The sequence below is a fragment of the Pleurodeles waltl genome, chromosome 3_1, assembly GCF_031143425.1.
Source record: "Pleurodeles waltl isolate 20211129_DDA chromosome 3_1, aPleWal1.hap1.20221129, whole genome shotgun sequence".
Classification (NCBI taxonomy): domain Eukaryota; kingdom Metazoa; phylum Chordata; class Amphibia; order Caudata; family Salamandridae; genus Pleurodeles; species Pleurodeles waltl.
The window spans coordinates 78,336,124-78,358,472 of NC_090440.1; the positions used below are offsets into that span (position 1 = coordinate 78,336,124).

At 45.8% G+C, this 22,349-nt stretch overlaps 1 protein-coding gene across 4 annotated transcripts in view; it reads right to left on the minus strand.

Annotated features, from left to right (window-relative positions):
- Window positions 1-22,349, minus strand: part of NAT10 (N-acetyltransferase 10) — a 326,800-nt gene that overhangs the window by 182,414 nt on the left and 122,037 nt on the right. For all 4 annotated transcript variants that reach the window (XM_069221852.1, XM_069221854.1, XM_069221853.1 and 1 more), the window contains exons 8-10: window positions 10,808-10,915; window positions 7,432-7,565; window positions 6,456-6,549 (exon numbers count right to left, since the gene is read on the minus strand). In XM_069221852.1, the coding sequence (XP_069077953.1) occupies window positions 6,456-6,549; window positions 7,432-7,565; window positions 10,808-10,915 (336 nt within the window). The remainder of the gene's footprint in view (window positions 1-6,455; window positions 6,550-7,431; window positions 7,566-10,807; window positions 10,916-22,349) is intronic.

Genomic DNA, 22,349 nt, shown 5'->3' on the forward strand with positions numbered 1-22,349 from the left:
CGTGGGAAGGGTGTTAAACCCTCTTCCTGGACAGTCTTTTGTTCTGGGCCTCTTGAGAGCAGAAGGCTTTCACTCTAGGGATCCAGAACTGTGTCTTAGGTGGCAGGCTGGTACAACCCAGTCCGTGAGCACAACAGAGGCTGATAAGGTTTCAGGGGGCACCTCGAAGGTGTCCTCTGGGTGCATATAATGGTAAATCCAACACTGGCATCATTGTGGGTTCAACAATACGAGATGTTTGATCCCAAACATCTCTATCTTCAGTGAAGCCATCATGTAGCTGGGGAACTCTTACTCACCAGTGTTCAGCGCCTGCATTTCAAATGACTTCCCTGGTCACTTACTATGTCTGAGAATTGACAAAGACATAGCAGGGTCATATCTGCTTGTACAGTTATGCCCTCACATGTAATATACCGCACCCTGGCTTAGGACTGTAAGGCATGCTAGATGGGTGACTTACATATATTTCATGCAGTGATAGAGGACATGGCACACAGGCTATGTGCCATGTCATGTTTTCACTTTTGTCTGCACCAAGACACGCAGCAAGTCATGTGCTTGGTGAGGGGTCCCTTAGAGTTAAACAATTCATGCTGCAGCCCTTAGGGACCCTCTTTAGCATCTCAGGCCCTAGGTACCAGGGGTACCATTTACTAGGAACTTACAGAGGGTGCTAAAGGATTTTTCTAATTGAGAAAACAATTGTACAGTTTAGGTAAAGAGATCTGGCATTGGGGACTGTAAGGAAATGCCTCCTTGGCATGGTTACCCCCTGACTTTTTGCCTTTGCTGATGCTATGTTTTGAATTGAAAGTGTGCTGAGGCCTGCTAACCAGGCCCCAGCACCAGTGTTCTTTCCCTAACCTGTACTTTTGATTCCCCAATAGGCACACCCTGGCATCCAGATAAGTCCCTTGTAAGTGGTACCCCTGGTACCAAGGGCCCTGATGCCAAGGAAGGTCTCTAAGGGCTGCAGCATGTCTTATGCCACCCTGGAGACCCCTCACTCAGCACAGACACACTGCTTGCCAGCTTGTGTGTGCTGGTGAGAACAAAACGAGTAAGTCGACATGGCACTCCCCTCAGGGTGCCATGCCAGCCTCTCACTGCCTATGCAGGTATAGATAAGTCACCCCTCTAGTAGGCCTTACAGCCCTAAGGCAGGGTGCACTATACCATAGGTGAGGGCACCAGTGCATGAGCACTGTGCCCCTACAGTGTCTAAGCAATACCTTAGACATTGTAAGTGCAGAGTAGCCATAAGAGTATATGGTCTGGGAGTCTGTTTTACACGAACTCCACAGCACCATAATGGCTACACTGAAAACTGGGAAGTTTGGCATCAAACTTCTCAGCACAATAAATGCACACTGATACCAGTGTACATTTTATTGTAAACTACACCCCAGAGGGCACCTTAGAGGTGCCCCCTGAAACCTTAACCGACTATCTGTGTAGGCTGACTGGTTCCAGCAGCCTGCCACACTAGAGACATGTTGCTGGCCCCATGGGGAGAGTGCCTTTGTCACTCTGAGGCCAGTAACAAAGCCTGCACTGGGTGGAGATGCTAACACCTCCCCCAGGCAGGAGCTGTCACACCTGGCGGTGAGCCTCAAAGGCTCACCCCTTTGTGCCAGCACCGCAGGACACTCCAGCTAGTGGAGTTGCCCGCCCCCTCCGGCCACGGCCCCCACTTTTGGCGGCAAGGCCGGAGAAAATAATGAGAAAAACAAGGAGGAGTCACTGGCCAGTCAGGACAGCCCCTAAGGTGTCCTGAGCTGAGGTGACTCTGACTTTTAGAAATCCTCCATCTTGCAGATGGAGGATTCCCCCAATAGGATTAGGGATGTGACCCCCTCCCCTTGGGAGGAGGCACAAAGAGGGTGTACCCACCCTCAGGGCTAGTAGCCATTGGCTACTAACCCCCCAGACCTAAACACGCCCTTAAATTTAGTATTTAAGGGCTCCCCTGAACCTAAGAATTTAGATTCCTGAAACTACAAGAAGAAGAAGACGACTGCCGAGCTGAAAAACCCCTGCAGAGGAAGGACAGAAGACACCAACTGCTTTGGCCCCAGTCCTACCGGCCTGTCTCCTGCCTTCCAAAGAAACCTGCTCCAGCAACGCTTTCCAAGGGACCAGCGACCTCTGAATCCTCTGAGGACTGCCCTGCTTCACGAAAGACAAGAAACTCCTGAGGACAGCGGCACTGCTCCAAAAGAACTGCAACTTTGTTTCAAGGAGCAGACTTAAAGAGCCCTGCAACTCCCCGCAAGAAGCGTGAGACTTGCAACACTGCACCCGGCGACCCCGACTCGACTGGTGGAGAACCAACCCCTCAGGGAGGACCCTCCGGCGACTCCGAGACCGTGAGTAACCAAAGTTGTCCCCCCTGAGCCCCCACAGCGACACCTGCAGAGGGAATCCCGAGGCTCCCCCTGACCGCGACTGCCTGGACTCCATTTCCCGACGGCTGGAAAAGACCCTGCACCCGCAGCCCCCAGCACCTAAAGGAACGGAACTCCTGTGCAGGAGTGACCCCCAGGAGGCCCTCTCCCTTGCCCAGGTGGTGGCTACCCAGAGGAGCCCCCCCTTGCCTGCCTGCGACGCTGAAGAGATCCCTTGATCTCTCATTGATTTACATTGAAAACCCGACGCTTGTTTCTACACTGCACCCGGCCGCCCCAGTGCCGCTGAGGGTGTACTTTTTGTGTGAACTTGTGTCCCCCCCGGTGCCCTACAAAACCCCCCTGGTCTGCCCTCCGAAGACGCGGGTACCTACCTGCTGGCAGACCGGAACCGGGGCACCCCCTCCTCTCCATTGCAGCCTATGCGTTTTGGGCACCTCTTTGACCTCTGTACCTGACCGGCCCTGAGCTGCTGGTGTGGTAACTTTGGGGTTGCTCTGAACCCCCAACGGTGGGCTACCTTGGACCAAAAACTGAAAACTATAAGTGACTTACTTACCTGTGAAAACTAACATTACTTTACCTCCTCCAAGAACTGTGAAAATTGCACTGTGTCCACTTTTAAAACAGCTTATTGTGTTTTATGTGAAAAGTATACATGCTAATGAAATGATTCAAAGTTCCTAAAGTACTTACCTACAATACCTTTCAAATTAGCTATTACATGTAAAATTTGAACCTGTGGTTCTTAAAATAAACTAAGAAAATATATTTTTCTATAACAAAACCTATTGGCTGGATTTGTCTCTGAGTGTGTGTTCCTCATTTATTGCCTGTGTGTATGTACAACAAATGCTTAACACTACTCCTTTGATAAGCCTACTGCTCGACCACACTACCACAAAATAGAGCATTAGTATTATCTCTTTTTGCCACTATCTTACCTCTAAGGGGAACCCTTGGACTCTGTGCATACTATTCCTCACTTTGAAATACAGAGCCAACTTCCTACAGGGACCCCGTTAGCAGGGACTAAGTGCAGTCAATATCACATCAGATACCTGGCAAAAGTATGGTGGTGGGGTAACTATGGCAAAAAGAGGGATTTTCCTACACCCTCTTTGGCATATTGGTGGGGAGGCTGTAATGTGGGCAAGAATAGCTGAGCATCACCCTATTTTAACTAAGTACTGCATTGGTTTCACTGCTTTGGACAACCAGTGCTATTATTTGAGTGCTATGATTTGACTGCTTCCAAGTCCTCACATGGATTACAAAAATCACTGACAGGACTAGTGGAATGGCAAACTGCCAGATTATGGGTGCCATCCTAGTTTAGCATGCACAAACATGCTAAATAGTTTCTCTGCCACATATTACGCTTCCCCTACCGCAGGGATGTGGAATTCCTATCGCCCGACGCCCGGGACATCTTGTTTGGGGTCAAGGGCAACACGTTTTTATGTTCACTTTGTCCTTGGGACAAGTAGGCCCACCCCTCTGCAGCACAAACCCTTTGGCTGCCTGTTTACAGAGAGTGGAACTCTCTGCAGTTGAGGTAATGTGTTTCCAAAAGATAATGCTGTTCGAACTTGTATTTATGGTTCATTATTTGAAAACCTTCATTATTAGGGCGAGTGCTGAAAATAAATGTTTTAAGGTCACACTTCACCACTGACGTTGGTTCCAGTACAAAAAAAAAAAAAAACGTGTATACACGTTTGAAAAGTTTAGGCTATGAGGCTAAGTATAATGCTCCCAGAATGCTCTCTGATTAGATGCAAATGAAGTGTCATTTGGTAAAACGTTTTGATGCATGCTAGTATTTCCCAAAAATATTTCGAATGGAAAATCAGTGTAACCATTTTCAACACGATTATGGGAAGCATGAAAATAAACAAACACTGACAAAGCCAACTGATCTGACATATTTTTATAAGTCTTTTAGTTTCATCAATGCGTGTCTTGTTTTGACATGGCTTTTGTAACACTTTATTGTTGTGGGAGCTACCCGGCCCTCAACATTGTAACAAACACTGGCAAAACCCCCCCAAAAGATTTTTGAACTCTAAAAGCACACGTTGCCACCAGTGGCATAACAAAGGCCCCGCAGCCGCCCTCCAGGGGGCCCCTTCAGCACAGCACCTGCCCTGAGTGAGTCTGGAGAGGGGGCTCCTCCGTGTTCTTTGCAAAGGGGCACCCTCCAGTTTCGTTACATCACTGATTGCCACTGTTGTTCCTGACACTGAACAAAACTACTTTGTGTGCCAATATGCTCCTTGTGGAAGAGAAGAATGCGATCACTCACAGTAAAGCCAGCCGAAAGAGAGAGAAATAGAAGTTTAATAAAAACAAAATGTCTTTGTTAACACCCGACCTAATTAGGGACCAAGACCCACATGTAGGTAGCTTTTTGCATGTCGCAAACAGCGACTTTCGCTGTTTGCGACGTGCAAAAAGCACATTGCGATGCACAAACCCAGTTTTGCGATTCGGTAACCTGGTTACCGAATCGCAAAACAGGTTTGCGACTCAAAAATTAGGAAGGGGTGTTCCCTTCCTAATTGCGACTCGCAGTGCAATGTAGGATTGTTTTGCGAACGCGGGCGCAAGCCAATCGCAGTTTGCACCCATTTCAAATGGGTGCTAACACTTAGACAAAAGGGAAGGGGTCCCCCTGGGACCCCTTCCCCATTGTGAATGTCACTGTAAAAAAAAATTCAGAGCAGGCAGTGGTCCTGGGGAGCACTGCCTGCTCTGAAAAAATGAAACTAAAAAGTTTCATTTTTCGTTTTTGTAATGTCGTTTTCCTTTAAGGAAAACGGGCTGCATTACAAAAAAAAAAAAAAAAAACTGCTTTATTGAAAAGCAGTCACAGACATGGTGGTCTGCTGTCTCCAGCAGGCCACCATCCCTGTGAGGCCGCCATTCGCAAGGGGGCCGCAAATTGCGACCCACCTCATGATTTTTCATGAGGTGTGCATTTGCGAAGCCCTTGCGAATCACAGATGGTGTCAGGGACACCATCCTACATTCGGATTTGCGACTCGCAATTTGCGGGTCGCAAATCTGAACCTACCTACATGTGGCCCCAAATTCTTAAAGAAAGTCACAAAAGTGCACCCATGGTATATGTCATACTCCTATAAAATATTTGTGAACTGTATTTTAGCATACAGCATTTTAGCATGGGTAAATACGCATGTGTAGATTTTCTCATGTGAAAATCTATTGAGCATTTGCAAGTTCATTTTCCCTCCAGCCACTTTCTTCCCAACCCTGGAAGAAGTTCTAATTCTGCCATTGTCAGGAGTAAATGTCCAACCTTTCTTATTATGGGAAAATATTAGAGAGAAGCTGGTGAAAATCTTTAAAACATGCAGGTTAGTAGGTTTGCAGACTCAAAGGCATTCCAGCCCTGGAACTATTGCTTACTGCTTCCTCCAGCCCCAGTATGCAGATCTGCAGAAAGGTGGAAAAATAAGGAAATTGCTACATTAGGGATTGAAACTGCAAGTATTCAAGCCCTACTATGGTAGTAGCCCTGGCATAATCAGAGAGGCTATTATCAGAGCTCTTACATAATGAGATTGCTGCCATAATTTGGTGCCACACTACATGGCACCAAAGGGACAAGTAGATCTTTTTACAGGACAAGTAGATTTGAGAAGCAGCTTGTCCCGTGGACAAGTAGATATTTTAATAAATTCCACACCCCTGCCTACCGTCTGCACTCCCATCTCAAAAGAGATGTGAGCATAGTGAAACAGCATCTTGAAAAATATCTGAGGAAAGGAGTCCGCAATGTTTGCAAGACCATCCATCACTGTTTGCAACTCAGAGTGTACCTAGAAAAGTCTGCTGGGCCTCCTCTCGGATAACAAACATCATACCAACATAAATGATAGAAAACAAAGGAAGGAGACAGCGTCCTAGCCACACATGACCTAAGACACAAGAAACTGTGCCGAACATCATGCATGTTTGTTAATCTCAACTGCCTTTTGTCTGTGAAAATGTTATCAAAGAGCCTGCAGTACTCACCTGATATTGCATGGCATCAAATCCTTTAAACACAAACTCAAATAAGGTGTGGAGGTTATCAGGACTCGGAGATGTGACAAAGATGTTGGAGTAACTGTGACAAAAGGATAACAATAGTCAGTGTTGTACCTTACTAAAGTAACGGTCTGTAATGATAGACTGTTTCAGGTCAACCGCCATTCAACTTATCAAGGTTTCAGAACACTTAACCGCTTACATCATGGTCAATGGAGAAAGTTCTCAATAATAAGAAAGGTTCATCTTACTACCGCTTATAGCCAAAAACAAGTAAAAATGCATTACATTAATAGCAAAGTTGTTTTGTAACAAGTAGGCCACTACAAGATTTTTTACAGTTGGACAATAGTATTAAGGAAATTCAATTATTGACTCTGAGTTGCTGAATTTAAACATAGCTAAAATAGTGAGGAAGGGTGGTATCAGAAAGTAAACCATTTCAGACAGTGAATTAAAGGCATACTCCTATTATGCCATTTTTTAACTGATCAATATCCCATACATATATCCTACCTTATGCAGTCAGACAGGAATACATCACTAGATATGACAGAAATGTGAGCGCCAATGAAAATATGATAATTAAATGGCGTGAAGAACTGGGGTCTGACACAGACTGAAAACTGTACCACTGACCCAACACTTGTATGAGGATGAACAGCCTAATTTCAATGACTGTTTTAAGAGGAAGGACTGCTTCATCTCTAATGCATGCTGATTAAAATACAGTATTTGCTTTATCATAATTTATGTGGGAACAGTTCTAGTTTTACCAGTTTTATTTCCTTTTCTCTTTCTTGCTTTTAGACGTAGCTATATAATATTTCCTCTTGAGGGGAGATTTTAAAGCACTGATGACCTAGTTGTCACACGGACACATAATGGTTTCTTTTGTATTTATATTTTCTCTGATAAATGATTCAAATAAAATAATTTAAGAAAAAGAAAAGCAACATACCCAAAGGCCACTGCTCCAGCAATTGCCAGTCCCAAAGCAGCTGATTTACCACGTCCTCTGGCGGCAGTCAAGGCCACAGTACTTCTTAGTGTCTTTTCAGAGATGGCTTCAATGAATTTCAGCACTGCTTTGGCCTGTTTGCACAAAAAGAAACAAAAGCTAGGGACACTGCAGAAAGTTTTCAACAAGAACAATATGGCAGAAGGCTTATCTTAACCATCAAGCAGGGCCTATCACTGCTATGGAAGAAATGCATCTCTCTAGAGCTTCTGAAGAAATAGTTTTGCCTAGATCTGCCCAGACTGGAAGTACGTTTTCCTTCCCATGCCTTTCCCCTGTTCCCAATACTTGAATTGTCATTAATAGGAGATAAGCTGAACTGGAAATCTTACTTTTATTCTTTCTAATTTATTATACATACATTATTAAAAGTTTGCAATATTTTACATAATCCTCACTGGAACACCGCAGGAAGCTACAAGGTGAAAATGTTGCAGAAATTCTCAAAACTAGCAAATAATTCAGAAGGGGATAAACACCAGTAAAGATCAGAACTTGCTGTTCTGTTAGCCCTTAGTAGTTCCACTGAAGTACTCTGCAATAGACATTGCCAGGTTTTTACATATTACTTTATGCTGACATCCGTCCACAATCAAGTGCTCCTAATTTCAGGATAATGGAAATAAGACACAAGGAACTAAAGTATGATGATCTATATTTCACTTGCCACCTTGCTTATTTCACACAGCCAAAACTACAGCCATGAAAAAGGTAATGACTTTCAGTTATCACTGGCCTAAACCCTTTTTGGAACTGGAGAGCTAGAAATTCATCTGGCCTCTTAATGCTGTACACTCCCAACAGGTCATCCATTTCTGTTTTACTCACAGAAACTTTGAATAAACGTTATATGAGTTATAATTAATTTTCTATTTAAAAAAAACATGCACCATATAGTATAGTTTCCTAACAAAATGAAGGCACTATAGATCACAAAAGGTCTTGCATGACTCAATTCAAGTGGTTCAAGTTGAAGTTCTCCAAGTCAGTCCTCTTTCAGGATGTATCTTTTGATAAATGTTTTGGGGTCTTTTTGCTAACACCACATTGCACTGCCCTCTCTCTTCACTAGCAAGAAGGGTGACTGCCGGTCTAAAGACATGCATGATCACAGGTTTGAATCCTGGCTTTGTTGACACAGTTATCCATTTCTGGGGATGCTTGTAAACAGAGTACCACTGACTTGGACAATAAACACCTACATCCAATTTTAGTTGTGGGAATAAAAATTAATTCGATCAATGTCTGCTTGATACATGCAAGAAGTATTTCTCTGCTCCAATTATCGATTTGTCACGTGCATACCAAGAGTTTGATCACCTTATGTAATTCAATAGTGAGTAAAGTATTAGTCCATTTCAAGCTTCTTATCAGTTAGAAGTGGGCATAGGCAGAAATGGTGGTTATTTTACTTAATTTTTCACATTTTGATTTTTTTGCATAGATCTATGCATGTAATGAATAAAATCAATGGGTGAAAAAGAGAAAAGGTTTACAAAAATAATTCCGTTAAAAAAAAAAAAAATTGTCAACATTAGGTTCCAGGTCTATTAACAGTATGCATGAACCAACAGACCAATAGAAACATTTTGCAATTTGCCACCCAGACTGCCAGTTTTTATCACTGACCAGAAAAATACCTTCAAAAACTGGTGAAGCACCTGAAAGCATAGCAGAAGGCAAGTGTTGTACAAGTGTTGTACGGAGCAATAGGTGCACATGATAGAACATGTGAAAATGTGTTCGTTTATGCATTGAATTGTAGCAACTGTTGCATAATCCACGCAAAATGACTTGCAGGTTTAAAAAAGTATACACCTCAAACAAAAGTGACAAAAAATACTGAACATGTAGTGCGCTGCAGTTCATAAAACTTTGCAAAAGTTAACTATGTTTAATTCGTTCATTGTTGTATTTACGTAGTAAAGATGTGAGCAAATGTGCCTGAGGTTGTTAATAGCCTCAAGTGATGGACACCACAAATCAAACTCTGCATTTGGAAGTTTGTAGTTTAAATTAATCTAACATGTTCAATGTACTGAAAAGCTGGGAACAAATTCATAAAAACTAAAAGACAAAAAATTGTTTCTCACACTCCATTGTTTGTTTGACACAGGCAAAATTATCATGTTCATTCAGGAAAACATCAATCCTATTTCTGGGGCGCTGAATGCCATTAAGCTGGAAATTACTAATTTGTTTCTGACCAGTCTTAGAGGGAAGGAAATTCCTCTGTACCTCTTTTTCCCCAGATAAGAACCAAGGTAAACTTAAAAGGAGGCATGAGAAGTTTTGTAGGTCCTCCCCCACAGAATCTGGTCAAAGTTTTCAGATGAATTTTTCTGGTCCAGATGAAGTGTAAAAATCACTCTGAAAAGCTTCAGTATAGTGCCATTAAAAAAGCCTTTAATGCTGTGAGTGGATAACAAATCCCCACTTACGGACACTATGGGCCAGATTACAAGTGCCATAGGATATAATGGAACTTGTAATATGGTGGGTGGGATATCTGTCACATTTGGGGCAGAGTAATCCCCTCAGTCAAGGTCATAATCAGGCCTATGTTTTAAGTCATGGTCCTCAGTAAGGCATCACTGGGATGAAGGGACAAGCCATGGAACTACATATTGTGATATATAATTCATTATTTTATCAATTAATCATGTGATCTATGCTTTAAAATACTACTCTGGTAACGCAGTATAAAAAGAACAAAAATTAAGAGAACAACAAAATTATAGAAGTCAGACAAGAAGCAAGGGCTTCTTGTTTGCAGGAAATAACCAACAGTCGGCACATTCACAAAGACAAACACTTTGATTCACTTAGATTTCTGTGATGATGTAGCTCCTCACTTAAAAGAGCTTGCACACTTTAGAAATACAGATTATTTCTGCATATGCTCTATTATTTTGGACAAAGTAAATGCAGATGAGGGGAGTGCCAACTTGTTTTATGCCATACAATTAGGCTCAGTACTCTCAACAGAACTAATAAGCAATGCCCACGTTGCATTTGTGTGCCACTTTGAATTTTCTTTTATTTATGTTCAAAACCAAAGCTGAGCAAAGCAGTGGAACTGAGGTGATTTCCACAACTGTAGTCAGGTCTGAAAGTGAATTTCAGGATTATTCTTTCAACTACTGGCTACAACGCTAACCTGTACTAGGACAAAGATTAAATTCCTAAAATTAAATTACTTTTTACTCAACTAAAACTCTTATTCCCAACTTCTCAGATACCTTCAGAAACCCTGGGTCAGCATATCCTCTTAATGCTATATCAACAAAGATAAACCCATTTTGAAAATGCCAACCTGGTCCATGGTCTTGCAGCTGTCCACAAGCACGCCAACGGGCTGGGTGTCCTGCAGGCTGTCCTTCAGCTCTTTCAGCTCTGATACTTGTGGTTCAAGGCTATCTTCCTATAAGAAAAAGGTGTAATGAGACAAATATTTAGGTTTCAAATAATTTGAAAAAGAAAGAGGGATGCAGACGAGCTGCAAGCAAATCCCAATGAAAAGTGCATTTACAGTTCCAATATGCTACAGAATATCAGGCCACGGTTGAAGAAAGAGATGCTCATGCAATCAACATTAGTTTACTTTGTCCCTGTAGGATCAGGACTTCAAGTCCTAGTGCCCGATTTATGTCTTGGCTGGAAGCATACTTGTGCCAAGATAATGATCCATCTCTCTTCTTACTGTCCATCAACATCAGGCAAACCCTACCAGTAAGGGACAGTACAAAGGGAGTAATGCCCCCCCTTGCAGTGCCTCCCAGGATGAGGGAGCATTTTCTTCATTTATTTCACAAAATATCAAACAGTCTCAGGATTTTCTTTTTGAAAAGAAAAAAGAAAAAACTGATTGGTACAGGCTCTGTCATTTAGATGTAGTCCTGCACCAAACACCGAAGATCACCAACAGAAGCAGACATGGCGACAATTCCTGTGAATGCTTAACAACTGACCACCAGCCTGGCGATCATTAATAAGTTCAGCTAGCAATCCCTTCACCAGGGGGATGGAGTATTTTATCCCATCCCCCTGAAGGTACAACGGGACGCTTGCTAAAATATAAATTGGGCCCCAAGCCATTTATTATCCCATTTCCAGTGGCTGGTTACACATTGAGCAGTCAAGACTTCTTACGTTTTATATTCTTTAGCCATTTAAAAGAAGTATAAAATGATTAAAAGACAGTTCATAGCAGTTCTTGCCCTATCACTTACTGATGGCAAAAAAGACAAACACCAGATTTTCTATGGAACGTAACTCACTATGCATTTATTTGCAAATGTCATTATCGCTTTCTTAACTTAGTGACCAGTAACAGACTTTATTGCTTAGTAACCATAACAATTGTGTGCAAATAGACATATAACCGCCCCCCCCCCCAAAAAAAAATGACATTAATAAAGTTCCTGCAATTATTATGAATCAGTTTAAAAGGTTAAACAAGCTGCCCACACCACCACTATTCTTACTGACAGATTAGATCGGGCATGTTTAATCTGTACCAATCACTATTATCCACCTCCCGCCAAGATCTCGATTAAAAATACTGTGCACGGTCCCATTCCCTGTTAAGATCACTTTATCGACTCTGCGTCTGCTGCCCAATTCAGCACAGGCAAAAAAGTTAAGTTATCAGTTTTTGGACTTGCTTTTGGCAGGGCGTAGCTTCAGCTGGCAGACAAAGCTAGAACCTGAGTTCATTGACAAATTTTGCAAACCTTGCCAGGACCCATGGTGCAGAATGTGTGAAACATAATGAGGATGCTTCTTGGCACGTACGCACCCGTGGTGCTAGAAATGTTGGCTTGAGCAGCGTTCTCCATTGGGAGTCTAATTTTGGGCAGCAACATAACAAGTAAAGCCACGATTCAGATCTGTAACTGCACAGACTACATTCCCAATCCACAATGCTGGCACAAACTGGGTTGAAGTCTCTTACCGGTAGCGCTAAAAGTCTCACGTACAAGATCTTCCTATGTGTTTGCCCATTTATAGCTTCTGTAGGAAGTTGGCTCTGTATGCACTATTTCAAAGTAAGGAATAGTATGCACAGAGTCCAAGGGTTCCCCTTAGAGGTAAGATAGTGGCAAAAAGAGATAATTCTAATGCTCTATTTCGCGGTAGTGTGGTCGAGCAGTAGGCTTATCAGAGGAGTAGTGTTAAGCATTTGTTGTACACACACAGGCAATACATGAGGAACACACACTCAGAGACAATTCCAGGCCAATAGCTTTTTGTATAGAAAAATATATTTTCTTAGTTTATTTTAAGAACCACAGGTTCAAGATTTACAAGTAATACTTCAAATGAAAGGTATTTCAGGTAGGTACTTTAGGAACTTTGAATTAGCAAAATAGCATATACAGTTTTCACATTAATGACATATAGCTATTTTAAAACTAGACAGTGCAATTTTCAACAGTTCCTGGGTGAAGTAAGTGTTTGTTAGTTTTTGCAGGTAAGTAAACCACCTACGGGCTTCAAGTTTGGGTCCAAGGTAGCCCACCGTTGGGGGTTCAGAGCAACCCCAAAGTTACCACACTAGCAGCACAGGGCCGGACAGGTGTAGAGGTCAAAGTGGTGCCCAAAACGCATAGGCTTCAATGGAGAAGGGGGTTCCCCGGTTCCAGTCTGCCAACAGGTAAGTACCCGCGTCTTCGTAGGACAGACCAGGGGGGTTTTGTAGGGCACTGGGGGAGGAGGGGGGGGAGGGGTGGGAGACACAAGTCCACACAGAAAGTACACCATCAGCGGCACGGGGCGGCCGGGTGCAGTGTGCAAACAAGCGTCGGGTTCTCAACAGAAATCAATGGGAGACCAAGGGGTCTCTTCAGCGATGCAGGCAGGCAAGGGGGGGCTCCTCGGGGTTGCCACCACCTGGGCAAGGGAGAGGGCCACCTGGGGGTCGCTCCTGCACTGGAGGTCGGATCCTTCAGGTCCTGGGGGCTGCGGATGCAGTGCCTTTACCAGGTGTCGGGTCTTTGAAGCAGGCAGTCGCGGTCAGGGGGAGCCTCGGGATTCCCTCTGCAGGCGTCGCTGCGGGGGCTCAGGGGGGTCAACTCTGGCTACTCACGGTCTCACAGTCGCCGGGGAGTACTCCCTGAAGTGATTGTTCTCCACAAGTCGAGCCGGGGGCGTCGGGTGCAGAGTGCCAAGTCTCACGCTTCCGGCGGGAAACGCGTGTTGTTTCAAAGTTGCTTCTTTGTTGCAAAGTTGCAGTCTTTGGTGAACAGAGCCACTGTCCTCTGGAGTTCTTGGTCCTTCTAGATGCAGGGCAGTCCTCTGAGGCTTCAGAGGTCGCTGGTCCCTGTGGAAAGCGTCGCTGGAGCAGTGTCTTTAGAAGTGGGGAGACAGGCCGGTAGAGCTGGGGCCAAAGCAGTTGGTGTCTCCGTCTTCTCTGCAGGGTTTTTCAGCTCAGCAGTCCTCTTCTTCTTAGGTTGCAGGAATCTGAGTTCCTAGGTTCTGGGGAGCCCCTAAATACTGAATTTAGGGGTGTGTTTAGGTCTTGGGTAAAGTTTTCCATTCAAGTATGCAATCATACTTTTATTAACACTGTGAGGTGACCTTGAGAATGCAGATATGTTAAAGTAATTTTCATCTATTTATTTTGCAAATTAACAAGTTAAGAAACCCTCCCTACTAAAATATTACATCAGGACAACAAAGGCTTCCATTAACTCACTAAAGAACTACCTGAAATTTATCTTCGAGACTCCAGGCAATCCGTGGTCTAATCAATTAAAGGGCACTATTGCATCCTTCCAAATGGAGGAATCAGCCCTACAAATGGGGTGTGTATCATATACAGTTTGGGCAAAAAAATAAACAGGCAACTGGGGTAATCCTTAAGGGAGGAAGATCTAAGGCCCCTAGACATCAAGGCTCTGGCTCAGAGCTTGAACAAATCCTACTTGACGAGGAAGCCGCAAGCATACCTCCTGGAAGCTGTAAGGAAATGCCTCCTTGGCATGGTTACCCACTGACTTTTTGCCTTTGCTGATGCTTAGTTTTGATTTTAAAGTGTGCTGAGGCCTGCTAACCAGGCCCCAGCACCAGTGTTCTTTCCCTAACCTGTACTTTTGTTTCCACAATTGGCACACCCTGGCATCCAGGTAAGTCCCTTGTAACTGTTACCCCCGGTACCAAGGGCCCTGATGCCAGGGAAGGTCTCTAGGGGCTGCAGCATGTCTTATGCCACCCTGGGGACCCCTCACTCAGCACAGACACACTGCTTGCCAGCTTGTGTGTGCTAGTGGGGATAAAACGACTAAGTTGACATGGCATTCCCCTCAGGGTGCCATGCCAACCTCACACTGCCTATGAAGTATAGATAAGTCACCCCTCTAGCAGGCCTTACAGCCCTAAGGCAGAGTGCACTATACCATAGGTGAGGGCATAAGTGCATGAGCACTATGCCCCTACAATGTCTAAGCAAAACCTTAGACATTGTAAGTGCAGGGTAGCCATAAGAGTATATGGTCTGGGAGTCTGTCATGCACGAACTCCACAGCACCATAATGGCTACACTGAAAACTGTGAAGTTTGGTATCAAACTTCTCAGCACAATAAATGCACACTGATGCCAGTGTACATTGTATTGTAACATACACCCCAGAGGGCACCTTAGAGGTGTCCCCTGAAACCTTAACCGACTATCCGTGTAGGCTGACTAGTTTTAGCAGCCTGCCACACACCAGACATGTTGCTGGCCACATGGGGAGAGTGCCTTTGTCACTCTGTGGCTAGTAACAAAGCCTGTACTGGGTGGAGATGCTTATCACCTCCCCCTGCAGGAACTGTAACACCTGGCGGTGTGCCTCAAAGGCTCACCCCCTTTGTTACAGCACCCCAGGGCACTCCAGCTAGTGGAGTTGCCCGCCCCCTCCGGCCACGGCCCCACTTTTGGCGGCAAGGCCTGAGGAGATAATGAGAAAAACAAGGAGGAGTCACTGGCCAGTCAGGACAGCCCCTAAGGTGTCCTGAGCTGAGGTGACTCTGACTTTTAGAAATCCTCCATCTTGCAGATGGAGGATTCCCCCAATAGGATTAGGGATGTGCCCCCCTCCCCACAGGGAGGAGGCACAAAGAGGGTGTAGCAGTGGCATCAATTTCCCTAGACACCAGGGATTTTTAGTGTTTACGGGGCATAATTTTTTAACTGCCTGTTTGTTGTCCAAAGGTGCGATCAGATCCTCAAGAGGAAAAAAACATGGTGTTCATATTCAGCAGGAGGTGGGCACTTCTGGTATATGGTCAAACCCCCCAGGACGGCACTTTTTTATGTACAGAATGTTTGTTTTCCCCAGGATTGGGGTCTGTTTGTGCCCCCGAGGATGGAACAATCGTGCATTTCAATACTTCTATTATACATTTGCAATCTGTTTAAATGTTGTGATAGGAAAAAAAAACTGACATCTTACAGCCTTTCTTTTCACAATGATTGTCAGACAGCTCACTTGACAAAAACCTCTAACTGTAATAAGAGAAAGAAAAGTAAACACCATTTTCCTGGATAATATAAGGAAACAATTGGTAAAAAGACAAACTGACATTTGACGTCTGTCCTTGTACAGACAGAAATTTGTCGACATAAAAACAAAATTTAAAGGCAACTTTATTGCTCAATCACTTTCTTAATGAAGAGAACACCTGTTCCTTCCAACTCAAGTTCACTGGCTAGAACAAACCAGTATGTGCTAAATATAGCTCGACCTGATAAAACCTGACTCCCCATAGTAAATGGGCGGGCAGTTTTTTTTTTAGGCCTCATGTTCACACAAAAAGTAGGCATCTTCGGGTCTAGGGGATAATATGTCAACAAGTGTTTTTGAGATCAATATTTTAATGGATGCTCCCCTACCAAAGATTTGATGAAGCAGTGACAAAAAAAGCAATAACTGAGAAAGCCAAAAGGCTGGCAGCGACTGCCAGACCTATTGACTGTGCAAATGGTTAGGCAGCTAATTGTTTTTCTAATGGGAGGCACTTTTGATGTGGTGCCCAGACTTAATTTCTGTCCCAGTTGGACTCTGAAATGTCTTGGTTTTAACTGTCTTACAAAATTGTTCAGCTGCAGCACAAGAAGATCTGGGGGAAGTGGTGGACATACAGTGGGATGGTGTAAGGAAATGCCTCCTTGGCATGGTTGCCCCCTGACTTTTTGCCTTTGCTGATGCTATGTTTACAATTGAAAGTGTGCTGAGGCCTGCTAACCAGGCCCCAGCACCAGTGTTCTTTCCCAAACCTGTACTTTTGTATCCACAATTGGCAGACCCTGGCATCCAGATAAGTCCCTTGTAACTGGTACTTCTAGTACCAAGGGCCCTGATGCCAAGGAAGGTCTCTAAGGGCTGCAGCATGTCTTATGCCACCCTGGAGACCTCTCACTCAGCACAGACACACTGCTTGCCAGCTTGTGTGTGCTAGTGAGGACAAAACGAGTAAGTCGACATGGCACTCCCCTCAGGGTGCCATGCCAGCCTCTCACTGCCTATGCAGTATAGGTAAGACACCCCTCTAGCAGGCCTTACAGCCCTAAGGCAGGGTGCACTATACCATAGGTGAGGGTACCAGTGCATGAGCATGGTACCCCTACAGTGTCTAAACAAAACCTTAGACATTGTAAGTGCAGGGTAGCCATAAGAGTATATGGTCTGGGAGTCTGTCAAACACGAACTCCACAGCACCATAATGGCTACACTGAAAACTGGGAAGTTTGGTATCAAACTTCTCAGCACAATAAATGCACACTGATGCCAGTGTACATTTTATTGCAAAATACACCCCAGAGGGCACCTTAGAGGTGCCCCCTGAAACTTAACCGACTATCTGTGTAGGCTGACTAGTTCCAGCAGCCTGCCACACTAGAGACATGTTGCTGGCCCCATGGGGAGAGTGCCTTTGTCACTCTGAGGCCAGTAACAAAGCCTGCACTGGGTGGAGATGCTAACACCTCCCCCAGGCAGGAGCTGTAACACCTGGCTGTGAGCCTCAAAGGCTCACCCCTTTGTCACAGCACCGCAGGACACTCCAGCTAGTGGAGTTGCCCGCCCCCTCCGGCCCCCACTTTTGGCGGCAAGGCCGGAGAAAATAATGAGAATAACAAGGAGGAGTCACTGACCAGTCAGGACAGCCCCTAAGGTGTCCTGAGCTGAGGTGACTCTAACTTTTAGAAATCCTCCATCTTGCAGATGGAGGATTCCCCCAATAGGGTTAGGATTGTGACCCCCTCCCCTTGGGAGGAGGCACAAAGAGGGTGTACCCACCCTCAGGGCTAGTAGCCATTGGCTACTAACCCCCCAGACCTAAACACGCCCTTAAATTTAGTATTTAAGGGCTACCCTGAACCCTAGAAAATTAGATTCCTGCAACAACAAGAAGAAGGACTGCCTAGCTGAAAACCCCTGCAGAGGAAGACCAGAAGACAACAACTGCCTTGGCTCCAGAAACTCACCGGCCTGTCTCCTGCCTTCCAAAGAACTCTGCTCCAGCGACGCCTTCCAAAGGGACCAGCGACCTCTGAATCCTCTGAGGACTGCCCTGCTTCGACAACGACAAGAAACTCCCGAGGACAGCGGACCTGCTCCAAAAAGACTGCAACTTTGTTCCAAGAAGCAGCTTTAAAGAACCCTGCAACTCCCCGCAAGAAGCGTGAGACTTGCAACACTGCACCCGGCGACCCCGACTCTGCTGGTGGAGAACCAACACCTCAGGGAGGACCCCCGGACTACTCTCCGACTGTGAGTACCAAAACCTGTCCCCCCTGAGCCCCCACAGCGCCGCCTGCAGAGGGAATCCCGAGGCTTCCCCTGACCGCGACTCTCTGAAACCTAAGTCCCGACGCCTGGAAAAGACCCTGCACCCGCAGCCCCCAGGACCTGAAGGACAGGACTTTCACTGGAGAAGTGACCCCCAGGAGTCCCTCTCCCTTGCCCAAGTGGAGGTTTCCCCGAGGAAGCCCCCCCTTGCCTGCCTGCAGCGCTGAAGAGATCCGTTGATCTCTCATAGACTAACATTGCAAACCCGACGCTTGTTTCTACACTGCACCCGGCCGCCCCCGCGCTGCTGAGGGTGAAATTTCTGTGTGGGCTTGTGTCCCCCCCCCCGGTGCCCTACAAAACCCCCCTGGTCTGCCCTCCGAAGACGCGGGTACTTACCTGCAAGCAGACCGGAACCGGGGCACCCCCTTCTCTCCATTCTAGCCTATGCGTTTTGGGCACCACTTTGAACTCTGCACCTGACCGGCCCTGAGCTGCTGGTGTGGTGACTTTGGGGTTCCTCTGAACCCCCAACGGTGGGCTACCTTGGACCAAGAACTGAACCCTGTAAGTGTCTTACTTACCTGGTAAAACTAACAAAAACTTACCTCCCCCAGGAACTGTGAAAATTGCACTAAGTGTCCACTTTTGAAATAGCTATTTGTCAATAACTTGAAAAGTATACATGCAATTGAAATGATTCAAAGTTCCTAATGTACTTACCTGCAATACCTTTCAAACAAGATATTACATGTTAAATTTTAACCTGTGGTTCTTAAAATAAACTAAGAAAATATATTTTTCTATAACAAAACCTATTGGCTGGATTTGTCTCTGAGTGTGTGTACCTCATTTATTGTCTATGTGTATGTACAACAAATGCTTAACACTACTCCTTGGATAAGCCTACTGATCGACCACACTACCATAAAATAGAGCATTAATATTATCTATTTTTACCACTACCTTACCTCTAAGGGGGAACCCTTGGACTCTGTGCATGCTATTCCTTACTTTGAAATAGCACATACAGAGCCAACTTCCTACAGATGGTTTGAAATGTATGCACTTTGCAATGGTCTATTTTGTGCAAACTTTTGAATCAATACTTATATGTTATGTGAACAAAGTTCAGCTGCTTGTAACATAATAAATGAGCAGTTGCGTGAGTGGGCTCCCCCCATCCCATTAAGTATGCTGTGGTTTTGTGTATGTGGCAAGTTGAATAACACTTAGCTTTTTAGCATCTTTGAAGCTGTTTTTCGGCGGAGAATTTGGATCTCATCAAGAAGAAGCAAAGTGCTTTTCTGCTCATCATTTTGGCATCTTTGACAGATGCACACACTCACCCACTGTTTTATAAGCATACTTTTGCCTTTTATGTAGGACACTGTTTCAGAATGAAAGTATTAGACAGTTATAGAAGGTATCATGGTGATAGTGAACAGCTCTAAGACAGGATCTGAGACAGGATGAGCTACTGAACCCTCATCAGAGGGAGAGGAAAAATCAGCAGAATCTATATTTTTCAGGTAGCAGAGTTACATCTTCCATTGATTCTGATGGACAACACAACTTTCATGATTATGTTCATTTGTAAATGCAGCAGAGACGGCAGTAGGGTAGCCCAATCCACAGAGCAGGCATGTGCAATGGCAAACCCAGGCAGAGTGCTCTTTTAGCAGCTCACCAATTAAATCTAGCCCAAATACCCCCTGTAGGAAGCTCGCTCTTTATATAGTGGACCAAAATGATGTACACTTGTGCAAAGAGACCAAGCAATGACCACAGGTATCAAAGAGACAGAAAAGGTCATCCCAAATGCTCTATTTTTGGGTAGTGTGTCGAGCAGAGGCACATCAGAGGTTAGTACTAAGCATGTAAGGCACACACTCATGCAGTGAGACACACACTGAATAAAGAAATCCGACACCAATTTATAAAAAATAACACATACTGTAAAGAAATGGCTCCTTGTTGCAGTTACCCCCCACTTTTTGCCTGATACTGATGCTGACTTGACTGAGAAGTGTGCTGGGACCCTGCTAACCAGGCCCCAGCACCAGTGTTCTTTCACCTAAAATGTACCATTGTTTCCACAATTGGCACAACCCTGGCACCTAGGTAAGTCCCTTGTAACTGGTACCCCTGGTACCAAGGGCCCTGATGCCAGGGAAGGTCTCTAAGGGCTGCAGCATGTCTTATGCCACCCTAGGCACCCCTCACTCAGCACAGACACACTGCTTGCCAGCTTGAGTGTGCTGATGGGGAGAAAATGACTAAGTCGACATGGCACTCCCCTCAGGGTGCCATGCCAACCTCCCACTGCCTGTGGCATAGGTAAGTCACCCCTCTAGTAGGCCTTACAGCCCTAAGGCAGGGTGCACTATACCACAGGTGAGGGCATATGTGCATGAGCACTATGCCCCTACAGTGTCTAAGCAAAACCTTAGACATTGTAAGTGCAGGGTAGCCATAAGAGTATATGGGCTGGGAGTCTGTCAAAAACGAACTCCACAGCTCCATAATGGCTACCCTGAATACTGGGAAGTTTAGTATCAAACTTCTCAGAATAATAAACCCACACTGATGCCAGTGTTGGATTTATTAAAAAATGCACACAGAGGGCATCTTAGAGATACCCCCTGTATTTTACCCAATTGTTCAGTGCAGGACTGACTGGTCTGTGCCAGCCTGCTGCTGAGAGACGAGTGTCTGACCTCATGCGGTGAGAGCCTTTGTGCTCTCTGAGGACAGAAACAAAGCCTGCTCTGGGTGGAGGTGCTTCACACCTCCCCCTGCAGGAACTGTAACACCTAGCAGTGAGCTTCAAAGGCTCAAGCTTCGTGTTACAATGCCCCAGGGCACTCCAGCTAGTGGAGATGCCCGCCTCCTGGACCCAGCCCCCACTTTTGGCGGCAAGTCCAGGAGAGATAATGAGAAAAACAAGGAGGAGTCACTGGCCAGTCAGGACAGCCCCTAAGGTGTCCTGAGCTGAGGTGCCTCTGACTTTTAGAAATCCTCCATCTTGAAGAAGGAGGATTCCCCCAATAGGGATAGGAATGTGACCCCCTCCCCTTGGGAGGAGGCACAAAGAGGGTGTACCCACCCTCAGGGCTAGTAGCCATTGGCTACTAACCCCCCAGACCTAAACACGCCCTTAAATTTAGTATTTAAGGGCTTCCCTGAACCTAAGAATTTAGATTCCTGCAACAACAACAAGAAGGACTGCCTAGCTGAAAACCCCTGCAGAGGAAGACCAGAAGACAACAACTGCCTTGGCTCCAGAAACTCACCGGCCTGTCTCCTGCCTTCCAAAGAACTCTGCTCCAGCGACTCCTTCCAAAGGGACCAGCGACCTCTGAATCCTCTGAGGACTGCCCTGCTTCGACGATGACAAGAAACTCCCGAGGACAGCGGACCTGCTCCAAAAAGACTGCAACTTTATCCAAAGGAGCAGCTTTAAAGAACCCTGCAATCTCCCCGCAAGAAGCGTGAGACTTGCAACACTGCACCCGGCGACCCCGACTCGGCTGGTGGAGAACCAACACCTCAGGGAGGACCCCCGGACTACTCTACGACTGTGAGTACCAAAACCTGTCCTCCCTGAGCCCCCACAGCGCCGCCTGCAGAGGGAATCCCGAGGCTTCCCCTGACCGCGACTCTCTGAAACCTAAGTCCTGACGCCTGGAAAAGACCCTGCACCCGCAGCCCCCAGGACCTGAAGGACCGGACTTTCACTGCAGAAGTGACCCCCAGGAGTCCCTCTCCCTTGCCCAAGTGGAGGTTTCCCCGAGGAAGCCCCCCCTTGCCTGCCTGCAGCGCTGAAGAGATCCCTTGATCTCTCATTGACTTACATTGCGAACCCGACGCCTGTTCTAACACTGCACCCGGCCGCCCCCGCGCCGCTGAGGGTGAAATTTCTGTGTGGGCTTGTGTCCCCCCCGGTGCCCTACAAAACCCCCCTGGTCTGCCCTCCGAAGACGCGGGTACTTACCTGCTGGCAGACTGGAACCGGGGCACCCCCTTCTCTCCATTGAAGCCTATGCGTTTTGGGCACCACTTTGAACTCTGCACCTGACC